Source organism: Rhinatrema bivittatum, chromosome 16 (genome assembly GCF_901001135.1).
Source record: "Rhinatrema bivittatum chromosome 16, aRhiBiv1.1, whole genome shotgun sequence".
NCBI lineage: Eukaryota > Metazoa > Chordata > Amphibia > Gymnophiona > Rhinatrematidae > Rhinatrema > Rhinatrema bivittatum.
Window position 1 is genome coordinate 37679779 of NC_042630.1, and position 25080 is coordinate 37704858.

At 51.0% G+C, this 25080-nt stretch overlaps 1 protein-coding gene across 1 annotated transcript; it reads right to left on the minus strand.

The window, feature by feature from the left end:
• Positions 1–269: 269 nt before the first annotated feature.
• On the minus strand, positions 270–23389 carry FCER1G (Fc fragment of IgE receptor Ig). Its single transcript, XM_029581022.1, has 6 exons — positions 23180–23389; positions 17488–17579; positions 17044–17094; positions 10479–10556; positions 1832–1852; positions 270–1543 (listed from the first exon to the last, which is right to left on the minus strand). The coding sequence occupies exons 1-6, from the start codon at positions 23232–23234 to the stop codon at positions 1490–1492; spliced, it is 351 nt and encodes a 116-aa protein (XP_029436882.1). The 5' UTR covers positions 23235–23389; the 3' UTR covers positions 270–1489.
• Positions 23390–25080: the final 1691 nt, after the last annotated feature.

The window sequence follows — 25080 nt, forward strand, 5'->3', positions numbered from 1 at the left end:
CTTTTATCCCCTTCCAGCTTAATATTTAGTCCAGTCCCTGCCCTGCCAGTCCTCAGCTGAGGGCCATGCACAAGGGGCTCCTTCCGGAACCGGGCAATCACAGCTCCTAAATCGGTCCACTGGGTAGCGCCGTTGCATGATGATGGGGATCCCCGCCCCCAGCAGGGGGTGTGATCGCCCTCTCCAACCCCATCCCCCAGCTGACCCGGGCAGCAGAAGACCTCAGCTGGGAATAAAACCAGGTCCCACTGCATGGCAGTGCCACCACCAGCCTGATAGTTACAGTTTGTAACCCATGCTACATTCAGACATTAATAAGTGGAGGGGACAGATTTTTTTTTTTTTGATTGGTCACAGATGCTTGTCCGAGTACTGAAAAACAAAATGCTGGGATAGACCGGTCCAGTCTGTCAAAAGCCTCGTGTACGTTCAGGGAGAGCACCAGCCTTCCACAACCTTTCCTTTCTGAGCTGGGGCTGCTAAATTCAACAGCCTTCTGGTATTCTCAGCAGCACACCCACCCTTCCTCAAATCTGACTGATCTGAGCTGATGCAAGGAAGAAAAGATTTCTCGAGCTGAAGCATCTCGACTAAAATTGTCCTATCAGAAATGGTCAGTAAAAATGGACCTCTATAAATAGATCCTTCTGCTCTTTTTAAGGCAGGGATGAATCTTACTACACAAATGGGTATGTATTTTTTTTGCATCCCAGTGGTGGCTGCACCTGTGTTTCCAACGTGCCACGAGCTAGAAAGTGCCTTCGAAATCCTATTTGTATGCCAGACGCTAACCCAGGGCTCCCAAATCTGTCATGGCAAATCACCAGAGCCAGTTGAATATGCATGAGATAATTGGAGACCCAGTATATGCTAATGCATCTCATACACAGTCCTGGTGGATTTCCTAAAAACGCAATTGGCTGTGAGGTCCCCCAGGAGAGGTGTGCGCAGCCCCGTGCTCGCTCCAAATTCCTTTTCTACTTCTGTATAACAAGACAGCTGCATTAAACTGCCCTAATAGCCAGGCCCGGATTTAGGAATATGATAGCATAGGCAGCTGTCTAGTGCACCAGGTTTTGAAGGCACCAACTCCTTGGCTCTCATCTGTTGTAGGGATGAAGGCTGGCACTGCTTTAAAGGTATTGTCGCAGTGGCACTCTGGCCACCCCCTCCCCCATGCCTCGGTTCTGCCTATGGGCCGCCACAAAAATATTAAATCTGCGATCCAGGGCTGAGCAGGAGTGTGCCACGGCCCAGGTGCCAGTCCATTCTGGGTTTGCCCACGGCGAATTTGAATGGTTCCGTAAAAGCCCATGGTGCTGTTCAGTCCTCCCTAAAAGCCATCCACTCCCGGAAGTCTTGCGGTGAACAGGAAAAGCTGCGCCAGACTCAGCAACACCACAGAAAAAAATGTTGTTTAAAAAAAAAAAACCAAAAACCCCTAAAACTGGAAAACGGGCAGGAGGGGGGTCCAAAGATGCTCTGGCGATTATTGAGGTTTCTGCAGGGTCTCGTAGGTTTCCTGACTGCGGGTGCTGAGACCCTGTGAAAGGAAGACACAGCAGAAGTCTTAGCCCCCTGCACGCTCAATAGCATTCACCCTCACGAGAAATTAAGAGAATGGTAGTTGTATAGCTCTGGTTTAGGCAGAGAGAATAAAACAGGAAGACAGGCTTCCCCCCCCCCCCACAATTTTAAACAAGGCGGCCCCCAGATTAAAGAAATGGATCCCGAGAAATGCCTTTTCCAGAATGCCATGCTTAAGGAGATGAGCTCGAACCAGGCCCACGTGCCAGAACAGGGACAGGAGAATGAACAGCTGGAAACTTACCGTGTAGACGTCTTCTCCCGACTGAAAAACAGAAGCAGAAAGAGAGAGAGAAAAAAAAGTGTTTTAAAAAGGAAGCCAGAAATTCGGTATTGTTACTACTGAGGTCCAGGTGGCAGAGAGAGGGATTTGGAGCTGCCAGCAAGTATATTAAATAAGAACATAAGAAAATGCCATACTGGGTCAGACCAAGGGCCCATCAAGCCCAGTATTCTGTGTCCAACAGTGGCCAATCCAGGCCACAAGAACCTGGCAAGTATCCAAACACTAAGTCTATTCCATGTTACCGTTGCTAGTAATAGCAGTGGCTATTTTCTAACGGGCCGATAAAGTAAAAGTCGCGGGAGAGCAGGCGCACAGGCCACTCTCCTGTGCGCGTGATTCTGTATTCAAATGAGGGCCTGCGGCAAAAAGAGGCGCTAGGGACACAAGCGCGTCCCTAGTGCCTCTTTTTGGACAGGAGCGGCGGCTGTCAGCGGGTTTGACAGCCGACGCTCAATTTTGCCGGCGTCTGTTCTCAAACCCGCTGACAGCCACGAGATCGGAAACCGGACGCTGGCAAAATTGAGCGTCCGGTTTTCAACCCACGAGCCACAGGCCGATTTCAAATTTTTTTTTTTTTTTTTTTAACTTTCGGGACCTCCGACTTAATATCACCATGATATTAAGTCGGAGGGTTCACAGAAAAGCAGTTTTTACTGCTTTCCTGTGCACTTTCCTGGTGCCCGGAGAAATTAACACCTACCTTTGGGTAGGCGCTAATTTCTGAAAGTAAAATGTGCAGCTTGGCTAACATTCTGTTTGCTTTTTTGACTGCCACAGCACACTGAGCCGACGATTTCAATGTGTTATCCACTATGACGCCTAAATCTCTTTCTTGGGTTGTAGCACCTAATATGGAACCTAACATTCGGCTCGATACAGTAAGGCCGCGGTAAAAACAGTGCGGCAGTGTCAGGCGCACCCTTCCTCCCCGCACCCACAGTTCTCTTCACTAACTCCCCGATACTCTCCTCTAATCGCATGCAAATGCATGCCGCGGCTGTGAAGCGTTAGGGAAGGGTTATGCCCGCGCAACCCATTTTACTGTATAGGCGCTGTAACAGCGCCTATACAGTAACCTGGGTGCGCTGGTACCTGTCATTTCAAATGACAGGTACCAGGAAGTGTAAAAAAGTGTAAAAAACAAAAAACCTGTGTGTTATATAAAAAAAATGTTAAATACCTGTCGGAGGGCCGTGGTTCCAGGCGGCCGGTGGGCGGCGGGCAGCCATCAGCGGCATCCGGTAGTCCCTTCTCCCGATTTCGCACGGGCGGGTCGGCAGTGGGGGGGGCGGGGGGGGGGCGGGCAGCCATCAGCGGCATCCGGTAGTCCCTTCTCCCGATTTCGCACGGGCGGGTCGGCAGTGGGGGGGGGGGGGCGCCATCAGCGGCATCCGGTAGTCCCTTCTCCCGATTTCGCACGGGCGGGTCGGCAGTGGGGGGGGGGGGGGGGGCGGGCAGCCATCAGCGGCATCCGGTAGTCCCTTCTCCCGATTTCGCACGGGCGGGTCGGCAGCGGGGGGGGGGGCGGGCAGCCATCAGCGGCATCCGGTAGTCCCTTCTCCCGATTTCGCACGGGCGGGTCGGCAGCGGGGGGGGCGGCAGCAGGATCCGGGAGCGGCGGGTAGGCAGCAGCGGGGGCCGGGGGGCAGCGGCAACAGGATCCAGCGTGTTCGATCGGGCAGGCAGGTAGGTGGCAAAATAAAGATGGCCGCCTGCACGGGAAAAGCGTGCAATTGGCCGCTGAAGACGTGATGTCACACCCCGTGACGCCAAACATCGTGACGTCACGTCTTCAGCGGCCAATTGCACGCTTTTCCTGTGCAGGCGGCCATCTTTATTTTGCCACCTACCTGCCTGCCCGATCGAACACGCTGGATCCTGCTGCCGCTGCCCCCCGGACCCCGCTGCTGCCTACCCGCCGCTCCCGGATCCTGCTGCCGCCCCCCCCCCCCCCCCCCCCCCCCCCCCCCCGCTGCCGACCCGCCCGTGCGAAATCGGGAGAAGGGACTACCGGATGCCGCTGATGGCTGCCCGCCGCCCACCGGCCGCCTGGACCCACGGCCCTCCGACAGGTATTTAACATTTTTTTATTTTTTTATATAACACACAGGTTGTTTTTTACACTTTTTTACACTTCCTGGTACCTGTCATTTCAAATGTCATTTGAAATGACAGGTACCAGCGCACCCAGGTTTTTTGTTTTTTACACTTTTACACTTACCATAGCAGGCCCGAGCCTTGCTACTTTTTCGTTTGTTTTTTTTTTTTTGCTTCGGGAGGAGGGGGACCGGACGGGACCAGGGCGGGTAAGCAATGTTTTTACACTACACTACCCTACACTAACTCCTACTAGGGGAGGCGGGGTAAACTAGCAGGTTAAGGCCGCGGCAGAACAGCGGGTTACGGAGGAGATAATATTAGCGCCCGTTACAGTATCGCAGTGGAATAGCTAATTCCTTCATTATACAGCTTTTTTCGTTCATTTACATGCTGGGTGCGGAAAGGGTTTAGGAAAGGGTTTAGGAAGCGCTAAGGACGCGTGAAACTGGAGACTGTATCGCTGAATGGCCTTACTCGTCTGTATTGTGCGCTCCCAGCACGTTACAGACGGGGAATCTTTAACTCAATGTTACTGTATCGACCTGATTGTGTAATTATAGCAAGGGTTATTTTTCTCTATATGCATCACCTTGCACTTGTCCACATTAAATTTCATCTGCCATTTCAATGTCCAATTTTCCAGTCTCACAAGGTCTTCCTGCAATTTATCACAATCTGCTTGTGATTTAACTACTCTGAACAATTTTGTGTCATCTGCAAATTCGATTACCTTACTCATCCTATTTCTTTCCAGGTCATTTATAAATATATTGAAAAGTAAGGGTCCCAATACAGATCCCTGAGACACTCCACTGCCCACTCCCTTCCACTGAGAAAATTGTCCATTTAATCCTACTCGCTGTTTCCTGTCTTTGGCCAATAAATTCCCCGGATATGATAATCCGTTCATTTCCTATAAAGGCCACGAACAGAGCAAGGTGTCCCGACCAAGCCGGGTCTGGGCCCCGGGATCCTGGCTGGGTGGCACTTTCCTGCAGCCCTTACCGGCCAGTCTGCATTCCTTGGGCCAATCGTAGGTTAACGAGTTCACTTGCAGTCAGTAACATTTTTGATCCACACAGTAAACCTTCTTTCTAATCCCACCACACCAGCCCTGGGAGCTCTCTGCGCTTTGTCCCTCTCAGGTTGCTGTCCACATCAAACTAGTAATAGAGCCACAGATTTTCTGTTTTGTTTGTTTTTTTTTAAGATGCATTTCTTGAACGTAGTAATTGAAAGGTGTAAATAAAAAGTTAACCCCCCCACAAAAAAAAATCATAGTAGATGACTAGAAGGAGCTCCACCAACCCCCCTCCCCTGCCAGCCTAATTACTAAGGGTAAACGAGAGCATAGCGAGGAGCACAGAATGAACGGTCCAGTCTCCCCGGGGGCGGGGGGGGGGCACTACCAGCTTCCTGGGTGGTACCCACAGTGCCTCACTTTCCCCCTCTTCTACTCCCACCCTCACTACAATAAAACTCAAAGAGAACGGGAGGTCAGCAGTGACTTTAGGCCTCCCCGCAGGGCTACAGGGGAGAACCTGGCCTCCGTACAACCTCCCCTCTCTCTCTGCTCTGTAGGGGTGAGTCCGCCCTGCTTCTACCCCCAGATTTCATGCCTGAAGTTCATCAGCCTCCAGGCAGGGGAATTAATATCCGTGCTCCCTGGCCTCCAATCCAGGGCTCAGTAGGTTTCACCTCCAACAGGGCAGATGGGACTTGCTCCCTGCTCTGGATCCTCCCCCGCTGGCAGGGTGGAGAGAGGGCAGTGCCTCAGCAATAGGATCACCGAATGGCCAGGTCCAGGTCCAGTTCTGGTTTTACTTCCCCTCCCCTCCCCCACTGCTGACACAGACCTGCAGTTCCTGGGTTGGTTTTTAATCAGAATTACAAGTCCATGCACACAGTGTGATGGGGAAACCAGGACTGAAACAAAAAAAGAGCGCCAGCTGCTTCCCTTAACCGCTGGGATGAATGGAGAAGGGGCTGGGGAGGTGGTCAGAGGCTTAGATGAGAACTGGAGGTGAAACCGAACCTCCTACATCAGTGCTGCGCTCCCTTCCCCCAACCCCGGCGTGAGACGATGTTCTCCTCAACCTGGAAACGAGGAAGTGGTGGCTTCAGCATCGCTTGTCACCCTTTCCCACAGCCAAGAATAAACCCCTGTTGCAATCGGGGATCTGCCGAGCTCTCCGGCCTCCAGCAGTGGCCACCCTACAAGGGAATCAGCGGCCGGGAGGGGTTAGGAGACGGGGGGGTTACCGCCTCTTCATGAGACAAGAGGAGCCAGGCCCGGTTTGGCCCATTGCACGCATGGCGTCGAGGTTCCGGTTTCCCCCCTTTTGGGAGGCCATCTCCGTGCGTGGCATCCTCAGCGAGAACGCTGCCTGCCTTGGAGCCTGGAGTATCACACTCGTCGTGGGCCGTGCTGGGAGCCGCCGGGACGGGTTTGGGAAGCCCCCCCCTGCTGTAGCTCCTCTTGGTCCAGCCCTTCTCCCCCCCCCCTTTGCACAGGTCGTCTCACGGGGTGGGTTGGAGCCGGTGGTTTTAGCTCTGCGGTTTGCTAGCAGCGCTGGGTCTCAGCCGATCTGTTCCCTTACAAGGCCGCGCGCGGGTGAGCGCTCGTGCGTCACGTGACGGGCTGCTCGGCCTCCTGCGAGTTGGCGACACTGAAACCCTCCACCGCAGAGGGACGGACACAGCCCAGCAAGAGACCTCCTCAACAACGGAAGAGAAGGCTGACTTGCCCCCACAGTTTCAGAGGCATAATCTGAGGCTTTAGACCTGGATTCCCAACCAGCCTGGTGTCTAGGGCTACACAGTTTTAGGGACAGCAAAGTGCCTAATCTTGCCAGCCTTCTTCCTACCACTTAGGCTCCCCTTCCCTGTCTCTCCCCCCCAAAACCGATACAAGCCCACTCGATTCTCAGCCGCATCTACGATCCCTTTCTCTCTTGCTACCCCCGCCGTAGACCTCAGGATTGGGGCTCCTGCTCCAGCTCCACTGGTTAGGAGAAGGTGAGGAGCAGGGGCCGGACCCAGGTCCACTTCCCCTCCCCTCCTCCTGCCAGCCCGCAGGGGGGATGCTATGGGCACAGGGTCCTCTCTCTCAGCCCCCGCATGCACGACGACAGCCACCCATAGGCAGAGGGACTTGGGCAAAGCATCCCCACCTTCTCCTCCCGAACGCCCTAGAAATCAGAGGGGGGAGGAGAAGGTGGGAACTTGGCTCCCAAAGCAGCTGCCTCCGGTGCCCCTGGTTAAATGCGGCCTTGGTTGGGGAGAGAGATAAGATGTATGGGCCTTGCATTCATTTCTCCGTTGGAGGTTTAACTGCCGAATAATAAGGACATGCACCAGATGCTGCTGCTAAATTCAGACCAAGCAGGAAGCGAGGTTGGCGTGGCATGGTCCTCAGGGCGCTTCGCTGTCCCTTTCCGACGAATTTGCACCATTTTTGAAGACAGAGGGAGTGGATGCTGCTCAACCCACTTTGCTTCCCCTCATGGCGCAGGAGGAAAGCATAACACCTCCTATCCCCACGGCTGCCACCTCCTCCTCCTCTGCAGGCTTCATCTCTTATCATGAAGCTTGGCACGACAGGGCGAGGGGAGGAAGCGGAGACAGCCAGAGGCCACAAAAGTGCGGCGCTTTCCCTGTCGCCCCCTCCCCCCAATGGTGGCTGCCGCCTCTGCTTTAATTCTCCAGCTGGCAGCCTCGCCAACTCCCTAAGCTATTGAGTAACTGGAAGATGCTGCGGGTGATCCAGGGTAGGGCAGGGAATGCAGATGGGCACTGGTAATGGATCACCCAGAGGAGAAAAAAAAAAAAGTTGGCTGTTTTTTGTGGTAAGCGATGGAAGGGGGGGACATGGGGATGTCCCTCCTGCATTTCAGACTCCCCCCCCCCTCCCCTATATGATAGCAGTGGTCTAACCACATACCCCCTTCTTGGGCAGGCTTCTCTGTACCCCCAGTTGGAAACCACTGCTATAATCAGAAACCGAAAGAGTAAGACAGGGTCTCCCCCCATTAGCGCTGGTCAACTGAACAGCCTGCTCCACTCATGGATGTGCCCTGTTACCCACATGGTTGAGCAGCTCTGATTTTCTTACGGAAATCAACAGGGCACTACATCTGCATGCGTGCAAGGGGGCGAAACCAGGCCTGGCGCAGCCTGTTTGGGTGGCTGGCTCAGGTTGAAGTGGCAGTCCCAGAGTAAGAGCATCTACTGGAGTTTTTGGTTTGGTTTTTTTTTCAGGAGACTGGCAGATTTCCTGTATGAGGAACGAATAGGACAGCCAGGACCGTATTAAAGCAAGAGACGGTGAAGCAGAGGTGGTGCAAATTCAGCAGTATGCCACACGGCGTGGGGCATTTACTGGCCTTCACTGCCCTCTCCAGAGGCAGGTTTGCTTTGGGCCTTTATCCCAGACAGGGCATTAACAGACAGTGAATGCTCTCCACCTATTCCAACCAGAGAACATTGCGACATTAAAGATGGCCCCAGTTCCATGCCAACCACCCAGAGCTGTGGCTGGCGCGAGATACCACATTTTTTTTTTAAATAAATACATGTTGTATTGCATCTTAGTAAGGGATGTAAAAAGCAATCCATCACTACATATTCCAAGCTTACGATACATAACCAAATTTGAAATACAAAACAGCAGAATCTTGCCAGTCTGAAAAAATAAAAAAAGCACAACATCCCCTTCCTAGTTCCATTCGATTTTAAGACAAATTGCATCGAACTTCCACTGTGCATGGCTTAGGCCAGCGAGCATTACAAACTGAAGGAATATCATAAGAAATGATAGCATCGTAAGAAGTAAAACGGACTGAAACCACCACATTGTCACCTAAACTATCAGTAAACGACATTCCAGTCGCCCCAATAAAAGACCACGGGACTCTGTGTTTATACGTAAAAACTTTCCCGGAGGATCGGCCCAGGGACGTTCAGGACAGGATGCGTTCAAGTTGACTTCCCCAGCGTGCATGCATTTCTTACCAACAAATTTATGAATTTGCCTTCTGAGCCTCCACCCTTCCCCAGTCACCGGCCACAATTTCATCCCATCCAACTAACGTTCCTTGTACCCACTCTCCAGATAGCAAGTGTTCGAGAGAATCAGCCCAGTGGGTTTCGAGACGCGATGAGCCAAAGTTGGCTCCCATGCATTTCTTGGGGGGGGGGGGGGGGAGACTGTTGACTTTGCCCCAGTCCTGCACCTCCTCTTCCTCCCCTCCCACCCCCCAAATCCTTCACAAACTTTGAAAGGTATTAAAGGCAAATGTTACCCAACCCACCAACAGTTTGGTTCAGCTCAGTCTAGTCGTTTAAAATTGGAAGAGGCAGGACAGACATATGAAACAGAGGCTAAAAAGATTAAAAAATGTTTGCATCAAGGTGGTTTGTTTTTTTTAAAGATTACCCTCCCTTTCCTATGATATTTATTGTTTTTCAAAGAAGCACCTGACAAAAAAAACATTAAATCAGCAAGACAGGGTCATGTCTAGTGGAGTTGTACTCCAGTCAGATGGCTCAGCTGATCTGCAAGCCTTCTCCTGAATACAGGAAACGTCTACACATGGATCAAGTGTACAAAAGGAGTAAGCAAATCAAGAGGAAATCCTCCACTGCTACAGAAAGGGGATTTTAATCAGATTTTAAGATGAGATGGCAATCCTTTTACTGGTGGTGGGTCATCACTTTGCCAGGTGCTCTCAACCCAGCCCTCAAACAACACACCTGGCTTCCAGCATATCCGCAATAAATATGCATGAACTAGATTTACATACAATGGAAGCAGGGCATGCAAATCTCTCTCAAGTGGATATCCTTGAAAAGCAGACCAGCTGGGTGTGTCCTGAGGACTGGGTTAGGAGAACCGCTGCTCTAGGCATTGATCTGCAATGTCCGAAAAATCAAAATACAGTCCATGATGTGTCCAGTTACAAAAGTGCTTTCTTTCTCTTACAGCGTAACGCTGGTAATCAAAGTCATGTTGCAAACTCAAAGACGCGCCCTGCCTTTGAGGTGTGCAGACACACTGCACCGGGCTTTGTACTGGGAATGGACTTCTGCAAAGCCTAAAATCCCGAGTCAGCATCTCATTGGACAGTGGATGGTTTACACACACCCTGTTCCTCTCCCACCCAAGACGTGTCAAGGGACAAGATAGACGTTCGGAATGATACAGTTGGGGGACATTCTGATGGATACCTTAGTGGGCACCTACTTTAGATATATAAATAGTTGGTACAGGATAACACACCCAACAGACTACATTTAGACATCTGCTGTATTGCTAATTACTAATTAGTGTATTAAATTTTAGGCCACGCCTCTGAACCACCCCCTTCTTCGAGCATCTGTGGCTAGATGCTTATGCCTTTGGACATATTTTCAGTCTAACTGCTTCTTTCACATTCCTGTTCCTGGTGCTGGACTGCCACACACCCCTGGAAAAATGTACCCTCTATGTTTGATGTGTACATACCTTGCCAGGCTTGTTTTCAAGTGGTACCTCCTTGATGGGGATTTCATGATAGATCTGCTTGTCACCGTGCTGCAACGGCTGTGGAGATGATTGGAAACAGACAAGGTTTGGATCATGGATTCCCGACCAGCAGCTCAGGACATGGGGGTGGGAGGTGGAGGGAGATGGGGAACGCGAGAACAGAGAATAAAGGTGGACACCTCACCCCCAACAGGCTGATCCAGGCCTGAGTTTTTATGGCTTGCCTTAAGAAAACTAGAACTACCAGTCCATGCCTTCAATGGGGTAAACCCAGGACTTGATCAGCCTGTTGGGTTGACCTTGGAATAAGGTGGCAACCCTAACAGAGTTTTGAATCTCTGGTAGGGGAACCACACCTTCCCTGGAGTCATCTGAAAACTGACACCTATTTTGTCCAAGTCAGAGCAACACAGTGGATGACAGCAGAAAAAGGCTAGTTGGCCTTTCTAGTCTACCCTGTTCATTCCTGTCCACACTGCCAATAATTTATCCCAGCTGCCAGCCACAGGGCATGACTGCCTGTAGGAGATCACTCCTTATCCAGGACAGTTTTTGCAATTATTCCTTCTTTGCTCTTGGGATGCAAGATCAAAGGCTGCTTCCAGGCGCTGATGGACTGCGTTGCCATTCTTCAGTCTGGTTGCCCAGTGTGGAAGCCTTCTGCATGCTTGGTGAACACGAGGAGGGAAGCCGTTAGTGTTAGGGTGGGGAAAGAGAAGACTTAGAGAAAGCTCGCGCACCAGCTTAACCTGTTCCTGCTGTCAACAAAAAAGGAGAAAAAGAGTGCCTGAAGAGCAGAATAGACAGAGGGATCTCTCCAGAGAGAGGACCAAGGTACAGTTCCCAGCGTGCATTAGGAGGGAAACTGCTTTTTTCGCTTGCGCAAAATATGTCACCAGCTTCCCTCCGTCTCCTTCCTAAAAATGCAAAAACCTCGATAATGCATTTTAATCAGAGATCAGAACATTCCTTCTTTCCTGCATCCAGTTCTCCTCCTGAGCCCTTTACAATGGTAGCAAGGTGCATGAGAGGTTCAGGGACGTAGAGATGAAATAAATGAGGGTTAGGGCTGGGACGCCCCCAATCTGTTTAGGAGCATCCTGGGTGGAGCCTTGGCTTGCTGTAGATATCTTTCCAAACGAAGGCTTTTATCCCTCCCCACCTTGCTCCGTGTGTGGCTGCGTGAGCCAGGCCTGCTCCTCATGCAGTGGGTGAAACGGAAATGATGGAGCACAAGGGGCTCCCGTCTCACGCGGAACAGCCAGGGGAGATGGGAAGGGAGAGGGAGGGGAAAGGTTACTGGGATGCAGTGCATGCAGTGAAAAGGGGGGGGGGGGGAAAGAGAGTCTCACAGGAGGGAGGGGAGATTGGGTAAGTAAGGGGAGAGAAGGGTAGGAACAGCAGGAAGGGAATAGGAGGCCCAGTTGCAGGAAAGGAAGACAGAAAGTGAAGGTGGGCATGGGGCAGAGATAAAGCAGAGGAGGGGACAGGATGACTGGGGAGGCAGTGGACAAAGGCCTGCAGAGTCGGGGTGGAGGATCAGGTAGAAGAAAAGAGCTAAGGGGGAAGAGAAGGGCAGCGGCGGACTAAAGAAGCAAAGGCCTGCAGCGAGGGGAGGGAGGAACTGACACTGGAGCAGAACAGAGTGGGGAACAGGGAGTAAGAGCAATCGGGAGCTGCAGGAGTGCATGTGAGTCTCTCAGAAAGGAGGGGGAGAAGGCGCAGCAGACAAGCTCATCTTCGGACTCATGCAGATGTCTTTTTTTTTAAAAAGGAAAAGAAGTTCCTTACTAGAGAAAGAAAAAAGCATAATGAAAGATTACCATAACGCAGACGAATCTGTGCGGAAAGCTCTGCTGCCCTGTCAGAAAACCTCTGCTCAAGAGAAGGACCCTGGATCCCACTGAGGTACAGAGTGGGGAGGGTCCTGGAGTGAGAGGTACAGGGTGGGGAGGGTCCTAGACATTGGAGAGAGAGGAAAGAGCTTGGGAGAGGTACAGGGTGGGGAGGGTCCTAGACATTGGAGAGAGAGGAAAGAGCTTGGGAGAGGTACAGAGTGGGGAGGGTCCTGGAGGGAGAGGTACAGGGTGGGGAGGGTCCTAGACCTTGGAGAGAGAGGAAAGAGCTTGGGAGAGGTACAGAGTGGGGAGGGTCCTGGAGGGAAAGGTACAGGGTGGAGAGGACCCTGGATCATGGAGGGAAAGGAGGTGGATAACCACTTTTCCATGGAAGCAAAAGCACCTGCCACTCAGAAGGGAGCAAGCAGATTCCCGAGTCTTCAGTCAGATGGATGCGTCCACGGGAGGACGTCACGCCTGAAAGACAAGCTCACATCAGACCAAAGAGCAGGAGGCCTTCAGCATGGCCACCCAGCCAGCACCTGCAGGAAAGAGGGCCACTCCTGCCCACGGCACGGGTTGGTTACTGCAAGAAAAATAGGCCAACGTGGTCTCCGGCCACTCCTGGACTTACAAAGCAGGCTCAGCAAATCTCCCACTCAGAGGCCTTCCTCTTTCTGGCCAAGACAGCTCATCCCATTCCACAGCTTCCTCTTTCCTCCCAGCCATCCCCTCCTCTCCGGAGCTAAGTGCTGTCATGGTGCCTGAAGGAGGAGGGAAAGGGGGGGAGGGGGGGGCTCCTGAAATGACCAAAAAGGTCTCAAGGACATTCGACTCCGTTGCTGCAACTCCTGAGGTCCCAAGAGCACCCTTGGCCTGCAAGGAGCAGCTGTGAAGAGAAAAGCCACCCAAGCTCCGTGAGGAAATTCGAGGTGATGCTCGGCAAACCTGGCAGGGGCCGGGTTCACGCACCATCGTACCTTCCTGCAAGGTGGGGTGGGGGGATGGCCAGCGGCAATGTTCCAAAAAAAAAGTATCCGGAAGGTTCCAGGTCAGCGACCTGGCCCTGGGAGGGAAACAAAGCAAGGGAAGGAAGCACAGAATGGCCGAGAGCGGTTTCTGCAGCAGGAGACGGATTCTGTGTCCTCTCTGCCCACTCCGGTCCCTTCTTATTTCTCGAAGCTCCGCGCCCGGCAGACGTGTAACTAATCCTGGAGCCGGCGGCCCGTGCACCACTAGAAAGCAAAATATCGGAGCTTGTTAAAGGCCTGGGAAGCCTGAGCCCAGGTGACCAAGAGACCATAGGTAGGAGGGCTGGGTATGGCCTGCACCCATCCCACACAGCCACCCGGGAGACAAAATCCGACCGCCGTGAACTAGCGAGATAGAAAGGACAGGTTTCTACTTTGTAGCTAAAATGCCAAGTTATCATTATACAGAAATTCCTATATGCCCCCAGAAAGGATGCAAGAAGCAGGTTATCCCAGCTGGGTTCTTTCCTGATGCCAGGACATGAGTCCTGTTGTCACTCTGCTGCAAATATGCAACCACGCTAGGATATAGACAGGACCTCGTCCATAAGATATTAAGGAAAAGAGATTAATCCCTCTATCTCCGAGCAAAGAAGGAAGCTTTCCGTACAAGAGGGAAGGTTGCACTACAGCTGCCTGGTGTTCTATGGTACGGGTAGGGAGAGTGTGTGTGTGTGTGTGTGTGTGTGTGTGCTGCCTGTACGTGAGAAAGAGAAGTGATATGCCTGTTCTGTGGCAAGGCAGTGTGTGTGCGTGTGTGTGTGTGTGTAAAGCTTGCAATGCTGCTGCCTGTGCGTGAGAAAGAGAAGTGATATGCCTTTTCTGAGGTGAGGCAGTGTGTGTATGTATGTATGTGTATGTATGTGTGTGTGTGTGTGTGCGCAGCTTGCAGTGCTGCTGCCTGTGCGTGAGAAAGAGAAGTGATATGCCTTTTCTGAGGTGAGGCAGTGTGTGTATGTATGTATGTGTATGTATGTGTGTGTGTGTGTGTGCGCAGCTTGCAGTGCTGCTGCCTGTGTGTGAGAAAGAGAAGTGATATGCCTGTTCTGAGACGAGGCAGTGTGTGTCTGTGTGTGTGTGTGTGTGTGTGTGTGTGTGTAAAGCTTGCAATGCTGCTGCCTGTACGTGAGAAAGAGAAGTGATATGCCTGTTCTGTGGCAAGGCAGTGTGTGTGCATGTGTGTGTGTGTGCAGCTTGCAGTGCTGCTGCCTGTGCGTGAGAAAGAGAAGTGATATGCCTTTTCTGAGGTGAGGCAGTGTGTGTGTGTATGTATGTGTGTGTGTGCGCAGCTTGCAGTGCTGCTGCCTGTGCGTGAGAAAGAGAAGTGATATGCCTTTTCTGAGGTGAGGCAGTGTGTGTGTGTATGTATGTGTGTGTGTGCGCAGCTTGCAGTGCTGCTGCCTGTGCGTGAGAAAGAGAAGTGATATGCCTGTTCTGAGGTGAGGCAGTGTGTGTGTGTGTGAAGCTTGCACCGCTGGTGCTAGAGCTGTACCTGTTCTACAGTGGGACAATGTATATATATGAGTCCTGCACTGGTGCTGCCGTGTGGGTGTGTGTCCTGCACTGGTGCTGCCGTGTGTGTCCCGCACTGCTGCTGCCGTGTGGGTGTGTGTCCCGCACTGCTGCTGCCGTGTGTGTGTGTGTGTGTGTAGGGAGGAGGAAAGGTAGGGTTTAAGCTTGCACTGATGCTCTTCCGAGTAATTAATTGGTGACTGACATCCCGCACTACCATTTCAGCACCTTCCACAATGGTTAAAATTCATCTTATTAAGTTTTTTATTTATTTACTTTTATATACCGGTGTTCGATTTTACATATCACATATCACAACATTTGCAGGAACTTATGCGTTACCTGTATCAAATACATTAAACATTTAAATATGGGGATTGTTAATAAGGGATATAAAAGAACATGGGGAATGGCTAACACTACGGGATGCACGAAGTGTTTGCTAGTTTCAAGCATAAAATAAAGTGAAAGCAGGGAGCGTTGTTTCCTGACCAATGGCAGAGCTTCGGTCTCAGCACTCCTAAAACAAAATGGATATCAATAGTTATAGAGCTGGTACTGCACCCCGATGAGGCTTAAAAATGTGTTTCCCTCTTCGGAGTGTCGATCCCCCAGGATCCCAAAAATGTGTCTAATTAAGCAATAAGTGCTGGAAATCGGCGACGAGACCCAGCAGCGCTTGCTGACCCAGATTTTCTTAAGCCAGGAGGTGCAAAACGTGCCCTTTGGCGGCGCAGACCATCTGTGCCTTCGTTGGTGGCCGTGTCCTCTAGTCTAGACGGGATATACTACATGGGGAAATGAACAGCTGAACGCCAAATGACAGGAGAAGATATGGAGAGCGTACATAAGATGGAGGGATAACTAAAGAGGAGGGGGAGGGGTTTAGTGGAATAGGGAGGTGGGATATGTATGCATGGGTGGGGGAGAGAGTTAGGGGGTTTGAGTAGAGGTTAACGCTAAAAGTGCCAGGGTTAGGGATGTTTATCTATATCTATCTGCCGTTCTCTAGGGTTGTTGCTTTGTATGGAAGTGACATGGGTATCAGCTATGTTGAAATGCTGAGCTGTGCTATGTTTTCTTCTGTTTGTTTTTTTTTTTTCTGGTAATCTTACCGACTCATTGTTGTAAGCTTTTACCTGCTAATAAAGAGTTAATGATTAAGAAAAAAAAATTAAAATAAAGTAAAACTCAGTGCAACTTGTGCCAACGCTGTATGGAGGCAAATGTTAGCACAGCGTTTCTGGGAGGTGAACGCAGGCGTGCACACTCCCCATCAGAGAAGCTAGCGGCAAGAGCCCAGCAAGAAAGGCGATTTCAAGTCCAGAGTCGCCCCCCCGGGAGGCGAAGAAAGATTAGGGGACAGCAGCGCGCGGACACATCTCCCGGCTCTCCGTGTTCTGCGGGCGCCCTGCAACCGAGGGGCCAGCGTGACCCTCGCTCAGAACCTGACCCACGGTGTCAGAGTCCAACCCTGAACGGTTCCCCAAGCAAAGTCACTCCAGTTCCAGTTCAAACTGAACACTAGATCTGGTTTGGGTTTTTCCCCCCCCCCTGGTAATTTCTTTACTGGGAATGCCCGATGGAGAATACCTCAGGGGCAGATGGAGAATCGGTGGCAGGGCCGGGATTAGAAGTGGCCTAGCTGGCTAAATACGGATTTACCTGGCTAGATAGTCCCCAAACGTTGTCCGTAGGCAGCGACATTCATTTATTTTAACAGGGGTTTTCATGGTTTTATGGGCAGGGTTGTTATTTGATTGTAATTTTATTTGTGTTTTTTATGTGTGAACTGCTCTGGCCAGATCTGGTATCTGTTGTGTGGGTATATGAGAAACAACAAATAAATCAACTACATTTTCCCAGATTTCAAGCTTTTTTCAGTCTCTCCTTACTGCACCTAACCCATCTCCCTCTCTGCTGATCTCGCTTTCTGGGCCCGACGTTTCTGTATGCCCCCTTCTAGCACTGCCCGGTGATTCCTGAGAGCCACGCAAAACAAGATGGCCGCCCCCACGTCTCTCTTTCTGTTAATGGAAACTTTTTTTTTTTCCAGTCAAATATTTAGACACACACTCCTAACTCATCTACAGCAGAAGAGATATGGTTTCATGTTCTATGCTTTGCAGCTCGGAAAAGGAACAAAGATTGATTTTTAAATACCTCATACAGGTTCTGAGTAGGATCTTTTTCAGCGGCCTTTCGATTCTGTATCTGGAAGAGGAAAGACATTGGGGAGGGGAGAAAAGGGTGTTCTCTTAGTTTAACATGTAATTTTTTTTTACCCACAAGACTTTAATCTCACAATAAGAAAGATAAAGAACCTAGTTTAAGCCATCCCCAGCTCATGGCCACTGCAGAACCACCAAATGTCCCTGTTTCTGGTGGAAGACATTAAGCCAGTCCTGATATTTTACCTTTAGTTCCTCCAGTGCATTATGAAATTTGTAGTTTCTGCTTTGCCCATTTGACATTCTCACTAAAAGTACCATAATGCACCAGGAGGGAGCAGAGTGTGGGGGTAAAAACCCCCAAAAAACAGGACTGGCCCAAAATCTCTCTCAGAGAATGGGGGGTCGCTGGGCAGCTCGTCCCCTGACTCCTCACCTTCAGCCGACAGTACAGGACGGTGAGGATGATTCCGTAAACAAACAGGATCGCATCAAGAATGTAGCAGATCTCGGGCTCCCTCACAGCCTCTGGAAACAAGGAATAGTTTGCGGTTATACGTTGGGAACAGCACCTGGAGCCACCCAGCAAACCCTCCCCCAAGCCAACCCAGCAGATGGTTCATGGTAGAGGATCGCCCAGTCATATCCCGAAGCCTTCACCATGGTCCCAGCTTGTTCTAGGGGACGTGAACCCATCAGGGAATTCTAGACGGGTGGCCGGAAAATGGGCAATTTATATGGGGCCACCAGATTATCAGGCTTAGGCCGAGCCAGTTCTAGTTTAGACTTCATAGAAACAGAGAATAGGGCAGCAGATAAGGGCAGTAAGTCTCATCTAGGTCTGCCCCACTTTACTTGCTGGTGCAATATCTTAGATCTTAGTTGTTTCTCTAGCTTAATTCTTTGCAACCAGGGAACCTCTGTGCTTATCCTGGACTTTCTTGAATTCCATTACCAATTTTCTCGCCATCCCTTCCCTTGGGAGGCTGTTTAAGTTCTCTTGGTCTGTTCAGTAAGGTCACAAAGACCTAGGCAGGCTGATTTCAGGGCAACGGCCTCACCACTTTTGGTAGCTGTTTGGATTACCACAAAATGCGCTGGTAAAACAGTGGGGGGGATGGGGGTCCTGAGTGTTGGATTGAGTATGGGATCTTGTGTGCTCAATTACCCAGGATGGCAGAAAACCCAAAGAGGAAGGCAACTAAAAGGGACTTGGGTAAGGCACAATACCCTACAAGCTTCTGCGGTGGCAGCTAGGATAGATCCTTAGCAGTGTAGACAGAAATAAGCAGGCAGACTGGATGGGCCAGTCGGACTTCATTTGTCGTCATCTGTCATGCTACGATTTAGTTCTGACTGCCTTGAGAGTGGAGCAACCGCATTAGCTCCACGTTAAGGGAGACAAGCCGTGCCAGGCCTGTACCGCAATGCATGCAGGGAGATGTAGTCCTCCTCTTCTTTAGGACCTCAACTGGGAAATTAGGACTACAAGTAGGGACTTGTTATTTGGGGTAAAAACCAGGCCTGGCTCGCTCTGACCCTGGGGACCTGGAGCTATCAGGAATGTCATGATTAATACGGGGGTGGACGGCTTGAGGTTTATTTATTTATTTTCCAGCAGAAGCAAGCAGGTAATTCCCGCCACGTCTCACCAAAAAGCAGGGAGATCGCATCCCTCCAAGCCTAATATTAAAGCCAAAGAATGCTTGCGGTGCCCAAACTGGAAGCAGAGGAGTGACACTCGCGTGAGTGGGATTTCACCCAGAGACTGAAGGGGGCTGGAGAAGGTGCACATTGCCCACCCTAAAGCAAACAGCGCAGGAACACACTTATCCACTGACAGAAATCTTGGCTCTGGGCCTTCTTAACATGAATTCCATGGACTGCTCCAAATTGTATTTCTCACCAGGTCTCATCACTTTTCACTTCAAAGCCGTTGCCTGCGGAAAGCCAGGACCGCTCCCAGAGTCATGCAGGCAGAATTTGAGTTTGCAATGACCTTTTTTTTTTTTTGCACAGAGTTCATGCTCCAGTTGAAATGCAGTTCTGCTGGTCAGGGAAAACCCGCAGGAGGCGAGGGGTTAATGTGTGGACCTGACCATTTCCAGGGTCTGTGGGGACCCACTGGCTGTGGGGTTTTTAACTTTATTTGTAGAAGAATTGGTCCTCCCTCTGCCCCCAAACCATGCCCCTCCCCCTTCCATGCACAGAGCCCAGTGCCTACAGCTATAACCCTGCGCAGGAGATAAGACGTATCGCAGTTGGGTAATCCACCAACAGCACATCCTAATCTCTCATCTCTGCCTACAGTTCTGTTCTATGTATTTTAAGATCTTATTCACTGATCGATGTGAATAGGCTGGGTTTGTGGGGAGATAGGAGGGAAGAAGAGAAAGGTCCCATCCCTGAGTCAGGCCTCCCAGTCCCTGAGACAGTTGGAACTGGGGATGATGCCAAGGCAGAGTTCACAGCCCCTGCCCCGGGGAGGGGGGTCAGGGGCGTTGTGGTCATATAGCAAGGGCGACACCTAGTGGCTGGAGGGAGGGCCCCCCCCATGATTACAGGGTTCTGGAAGGAGCCAGGGTGCATGCCCCCCCTCCCCCCCACGCTGGCCATTGCTGCAAGGATTGGCTCCCAAAGCTGTCTTTCATAGGGGGGGGGGGATCCCTAATTAGTCGGGTTTTCAGGATGTCCACAATGAATATGCATGAGATAAAATTTGCATGCAAGGGAGGCTACCTGGGTTCATTACCATCCATCCGGCTGCTTTGTAACAGGACTGCTACTGTTGCAGCCAGGGTCTCACTGGACCAGATTGTCCCCTGGGCCTGCCGTCGATATGACACCCCACCCCTCCTCCAGCCTGTCTACCTGGCTGTGTTGCCTGGGGTCCCTCAGGGTTCCCCTTTAATCTGTATCTTTCTCCCCTTTGTAAACGTCTGGCTAAGCTGGAGGTTGGTCATCGTCTCTACGGCGATGACATCCAATTCCTCGTGCCCGTCTCACCTCTCGACTGATTTGACATTGCCTTTGGTAAAGTTAGATGTCGCTCCGTCATTCCGAAACGGCTGGCTGACACTAGTCTTGCTCTAAATGTAAGTCAAGCTGAGATTATAATTTTGTGGCATTTCACTCTACAGGAAGCTCCCGCCATTCCCAGTTCTAGTCAGAGTCGGACTCTGGGTGGCCTCTTTGGTTCCTCGCTGTGTTTTCGTTCTCATGTCAGGAAGGTGGCAAAGATTGCTTTGTGGGGTTTGTTTGTTTGTTTTTAATTGCATCAGCTATGCTAATTAAAGCCCTTGCGCTTCCTGCAACTGAGTTTAAGACTGCTGGTGTTGGACTCCCCACTCTTCCCATTAAGGCCCTCCCACCGTTATAAACTGTGGCAGCGAGAATCATTCCTGGTGCAAATCTTGGGGGAGGGGGTGGGGGGGGGGGGTACGGGCCATATGACCCCCGTTCTCCTCACATTGCATCAGCTCCCAGCCCGTCCTTCTTGCACTAATGCAGAAGACCAGACGCCCCTCAAAATTCATAGGCCTTCACGGGTCCCGCCAGCATCTGCAGGTGAAATTTTAACAAATAATCCAGCTTCAAAATCTGCGCATTTATGTGATTTCCCCTTGTGTGGATCTCTCGCCGCCAGCTCTTAAGAAGCCACCTCAGAAAACCGGAGTGGTTAAACAGGCATGCGAGTAATTCTTGGACCCCTGCTAGCATCTGTCATTTTGTTTACTGAACATCTTTTGGGTGAGTGGGTTTTAATCTGAGCAACACATAGTTAAGTTGGGTCAAGACCCAAGCTTCTTCTCAGCCAGAGCTGGTTTCAGGGTTGGAAAAGCCTAAAAGGATTCTGCCTTTATTTAACGGCACAAAACTCGGAGGACATGTTTCAAAGCCATGGCTGCAGGTAATTCGCCGTTTCAACATGGAACTCATCCGTCTGAAAGCTGCTGCCCCCCCCCCCCGGGGCGGTTAAAACTGCCCATCTTGCTCCACAACACGTGGCCTTGAGGGAAATAACGTGCGGAGGTTGAATTTTCAACTCGGTGAGATATTTTCCATGCATGGAAAGCCAGTGCAAACACGTGGGCTCGGACTGTCACTTTGAACAGCAAGGCAGGAGTCCACGGGATGCAATCGCCACTCACCTCCCCCCCCGCCAACGTGGACCCTTGTCCTCAAGGTGGAACAAGACATTTCTCTCTTGGTCAGTATCCGACGTCATGAGTTGGGTCCTTAGGCCATGCTTATATGGTCTAACCCAGCACTTGACGTCGGATACTGACCAAGATGACCCATCTAGCCTTCCCTGTCAGGTTTCCTCAAATGCGGACAGAGGCGCAACCAAATTCCTCTCGGCAGTCCATCACCAACTCCCCTTCCCCCACCCCTACCTTTTACCCATCGCTGCCCTCCGTATCTGGCCCAAGCATGCCCAAATCTGCTATAGGGACGGCCTCACCTTTGTAACAATCCCCCACAGCCACTGGAGGTTAGGGAGGCTCTTGTTAAATATACATACATACACACACACACACACACATATACATACAAACATACATACATAAAAGTTTGGCTGCCCCAAGCTCCTTGGCCTTTTGGGAAACGAGAGGCCGCTGTGCTGCCCCCCCCCCCCCCCCCCCGGGCTTCACAACCATCCCCTGGCCAGTGGGTTTTCTCCCATGTTCTTTTTTTCTTTCTTAATTTTTTATTTTTTTTTTTAAACATGTCTAGCCTGCCCTGTGCAAACCAGTTCAAGGTGATCACGGGTGAAAATAAACCAAACCAATGGAATGCAGGCACCAGGTAAAAACGCAAGGCACAGTCGGCATTAATGGGCCACTGGCATGAACCATTTTTGGTGACCAAATTAAAAGGAAAAAAAAAAAAAAAGAGCAAACTAAGCCAATAACCCTTTATCCAAAAATCAGCAGCAACCAGCTACAGATCAAAGAAGCATTTTTCTCCTAATTTGGGACACATCTCATTCCTCTTTTCAGGCAGATGGAAGGTGTTAACACAGGAACTCTTTTTGTCAAATGATTTGTAATCCTATAGCTTTAAATAAGAGAACAGCACACAAACGGACTCATTCTCTGATTTAAACAGCAGCACCAGCCTACCATTTTTCTCTGTACATCTGGCATATACAATCTAGGAGCAACAGGCACAATAGGTCATCACTGAACCTAGGAGCAGCAGGAAATTCCAGCAATGGGGGCGACCTCACAGAACCTGTGAACAGGGGATCCCAGGGATAATGTGAGATTATAGAGTCCGTGAGCAGCAGAGGATCCCGGGGACAGTGTGACAGCACAGAGCCCGTGAGCAGCAGAGGATCCCGGGGACAGTGTGAGATTATAGGGCCTGTGAGAAACAGGGGATCCCAGGGAAAATGTGAGATTATAGAGCCAGTGAGAAACAGGGGATGCCGGGGACAGTGTGAGATTATAGAGCCTGTGAGAAACAGGGGATGCCTGGGAAAATGTGAGATTAGTGCCTGTGAGAAATAGGGGATCCCGGGGACAGTGTGACATCCCAGAGCCCGTGAGCAGCAGAGGATCCTGGGGAGTGTGAGATTATAGAGCCAGTGAGAAACAGGGGATCCCGGGGACAGTGTGACATCACAGAGCCCATGAGCAGCAGAGGATCCTGGGGACAGTGTGAGATTATAGAGCCAGTGAGAAACAGGGGATCCCAGGGACAGTGTGACATCACAGAGCCCGTGAGCAGCAGGGGATAGTGTGACAGCATTAGAGCCTGTAAGCAGCAGGGGATCTTGTGGTTATTGAGAGAGTGCCCTAAAGTTAGCTGCATAGACTTATCCAGCTAACTTTAGAATAGCCGGATATATTCAGTGGTGTGAATAGCCAAATATGTTGCAGAAATGCACAGCGGCTGAATATGCACCTCCCAGGTTCTTCCTAAGATTTCAGCTCAGACTTGCAAACTGGACCTGAGATGGTGCAGAAACTCAAGGAACATTAACTCTAGAGAACTGAAAACAGCTCACTAAAAAAATCCACGCTACTTGCCGAAATGGATCCACCGCATGCAGGAGATATATCCCCACCACCGATCACAATCTGTGGCGGGAGCCTTCAATGAAATCCGCATCACCTTACCTGCTTCAGCAGCGTTCAGGAGGGTGAGCACCATGGCCAGCAAACACGCCCTCATCTTCTCCCTCGATATAAAGAAAATAAAAATAATGCACTTCTCCCCAGAAAGGGGGTTTTATTTTGACAAGTTTCAGCTCCTTGACGCTTGACGCGAGTGGACTCCTCGGTAAGAGAGAGCGCAGTCGTCTGCTGCTCACGTCAAGCCCTTCTTGGACTCTTTTCTGAAGAAGGAAAAAAAAAAAAAAAAAAGCCGAGGCAGAGCCCAGTGCCCTGGCGTCGAGTCAGCAAGAGTCCAAAACCACAGAGGAAGTGAGCGCCCTCCTCTCCTCCACACCCGGCCGCCGGATTCATCCTTTTCTGCACCAAAATAAAACGATGAATTTTTTTAATTTTTAAAAGCTCCGGGGCAAAACAAAAGAAAAAAAAAAGTCTGGCTCTCCGCAGGATGGCTCGGTGAAACAACCCCCGGGTGAGGAATGCGACGCGTCAGCCGAGTGCCGCTCCACGACTGTACCGGCTCCTGTGGCTGTCTTGGTGGCCCAGTGATAGACACCGGGGCTGGGAGAAGCCGGGAATCCATCTCGCTAGTGTAGCCAACATTGCAGTTCGCTTCCGAGTGGACGGTCTCGGCAGGGAGGAAAGTGACCTCACTTTTTATAATTTCACAATTAATGCGGAAAAATAAACAAAAAGCAAGCAATAAAATATACTTAAAAAAACCAAAACCCCAAATTCAAGAGAGATGACCTGTCTTCATTACAGGTGGCGCGGCGTAGCAGGAATAAGGTGCACAGGAGGGAGGGGGAGTAAGCTCGCCTGCTGTAAAACTCAGGGCTTCCCAAACTTTTAGCCAACGTGATCCCAGAATAGAGCCAGGGGTCTGGGTCTCCCCCCTCACTCTCTAGATTCTCTTTCATCCTCCAGTTGATCTTCCCCCTCCACAGCCCATCCCAACCTCAACCCCTCCCCGTATTTGATCCCTTCCTTCAAACATCCCTCTAGCAGGATCAGTGTCGACAACTGATGGGGGAGTGCGCGCAGACCGACGACCCTGGCGACATTTTCCTCCTGGGCAGGATCGCATGGGTGAGGGGAGAGAAACAGTCAGTCAATCTCCACCAGCCCCGTGCACATTCGGTCCTCCCCTCCCCTCACTGGCTGGTCCTGAGGCCAACGGTGATCTGCAAGCAGTAGCAGCATTCGTATTGAAAGTTAGCACGGGACCTGGGAGCCGGTGCAAACTCACAGGCCCTGGCAGCAACTCTGATCCTCTTCTCTTGCAGGGTTTTCCTGTTACCACAGAGGCTCACGTGAGGGTGGGACCACTGCAGGGCCTGCAAGCGCGTGCCGGCTCCTAGCCCTCACGCTGCCTTCCACTACTAATGATGCTGGTGCTCGAAGGGCCCTGCCATTTGAGGCCAGCTGAAGGTTTCACAGTATGAGAAGCCCTGCTGTATACAAATGTGTGCAGAGTCAGGGGATGCGAAAAGGAAGCCAACTAATCCCATCTCTCCCACTCTGTGAAAACCCTAGCTTTTAGCTAGTCTAAGCATTCTGGGAATTACAGGCCTGCTTGTTTTAGCTACAGCAGGACTACAAATCCCAGCATGCTTTGCAATAAAACAATGCGGGACTGCCTCCGAGTGTCCCCCACGGCTTGGAGTTGGTTGGCCAATCATTGGCGTGATTTATCCCAGGGGCCAGTCTCTCAAGAGTCAGTGGTGGAAGCAACTTTGGCCTGGACAAACCCCTTTGCAGGGAAGCAGAGAACGGGATGCACAGCATGGGACGCGGGCTATCCCGGCACTGGATTCCTGGAGAGAAATACATCTGTAGTCAAAACTTCAGTGCCCAGGTCCTGGTTTTTACAAATCCTGTTTTGTGGCCTTGCTGTAACCGTTTAG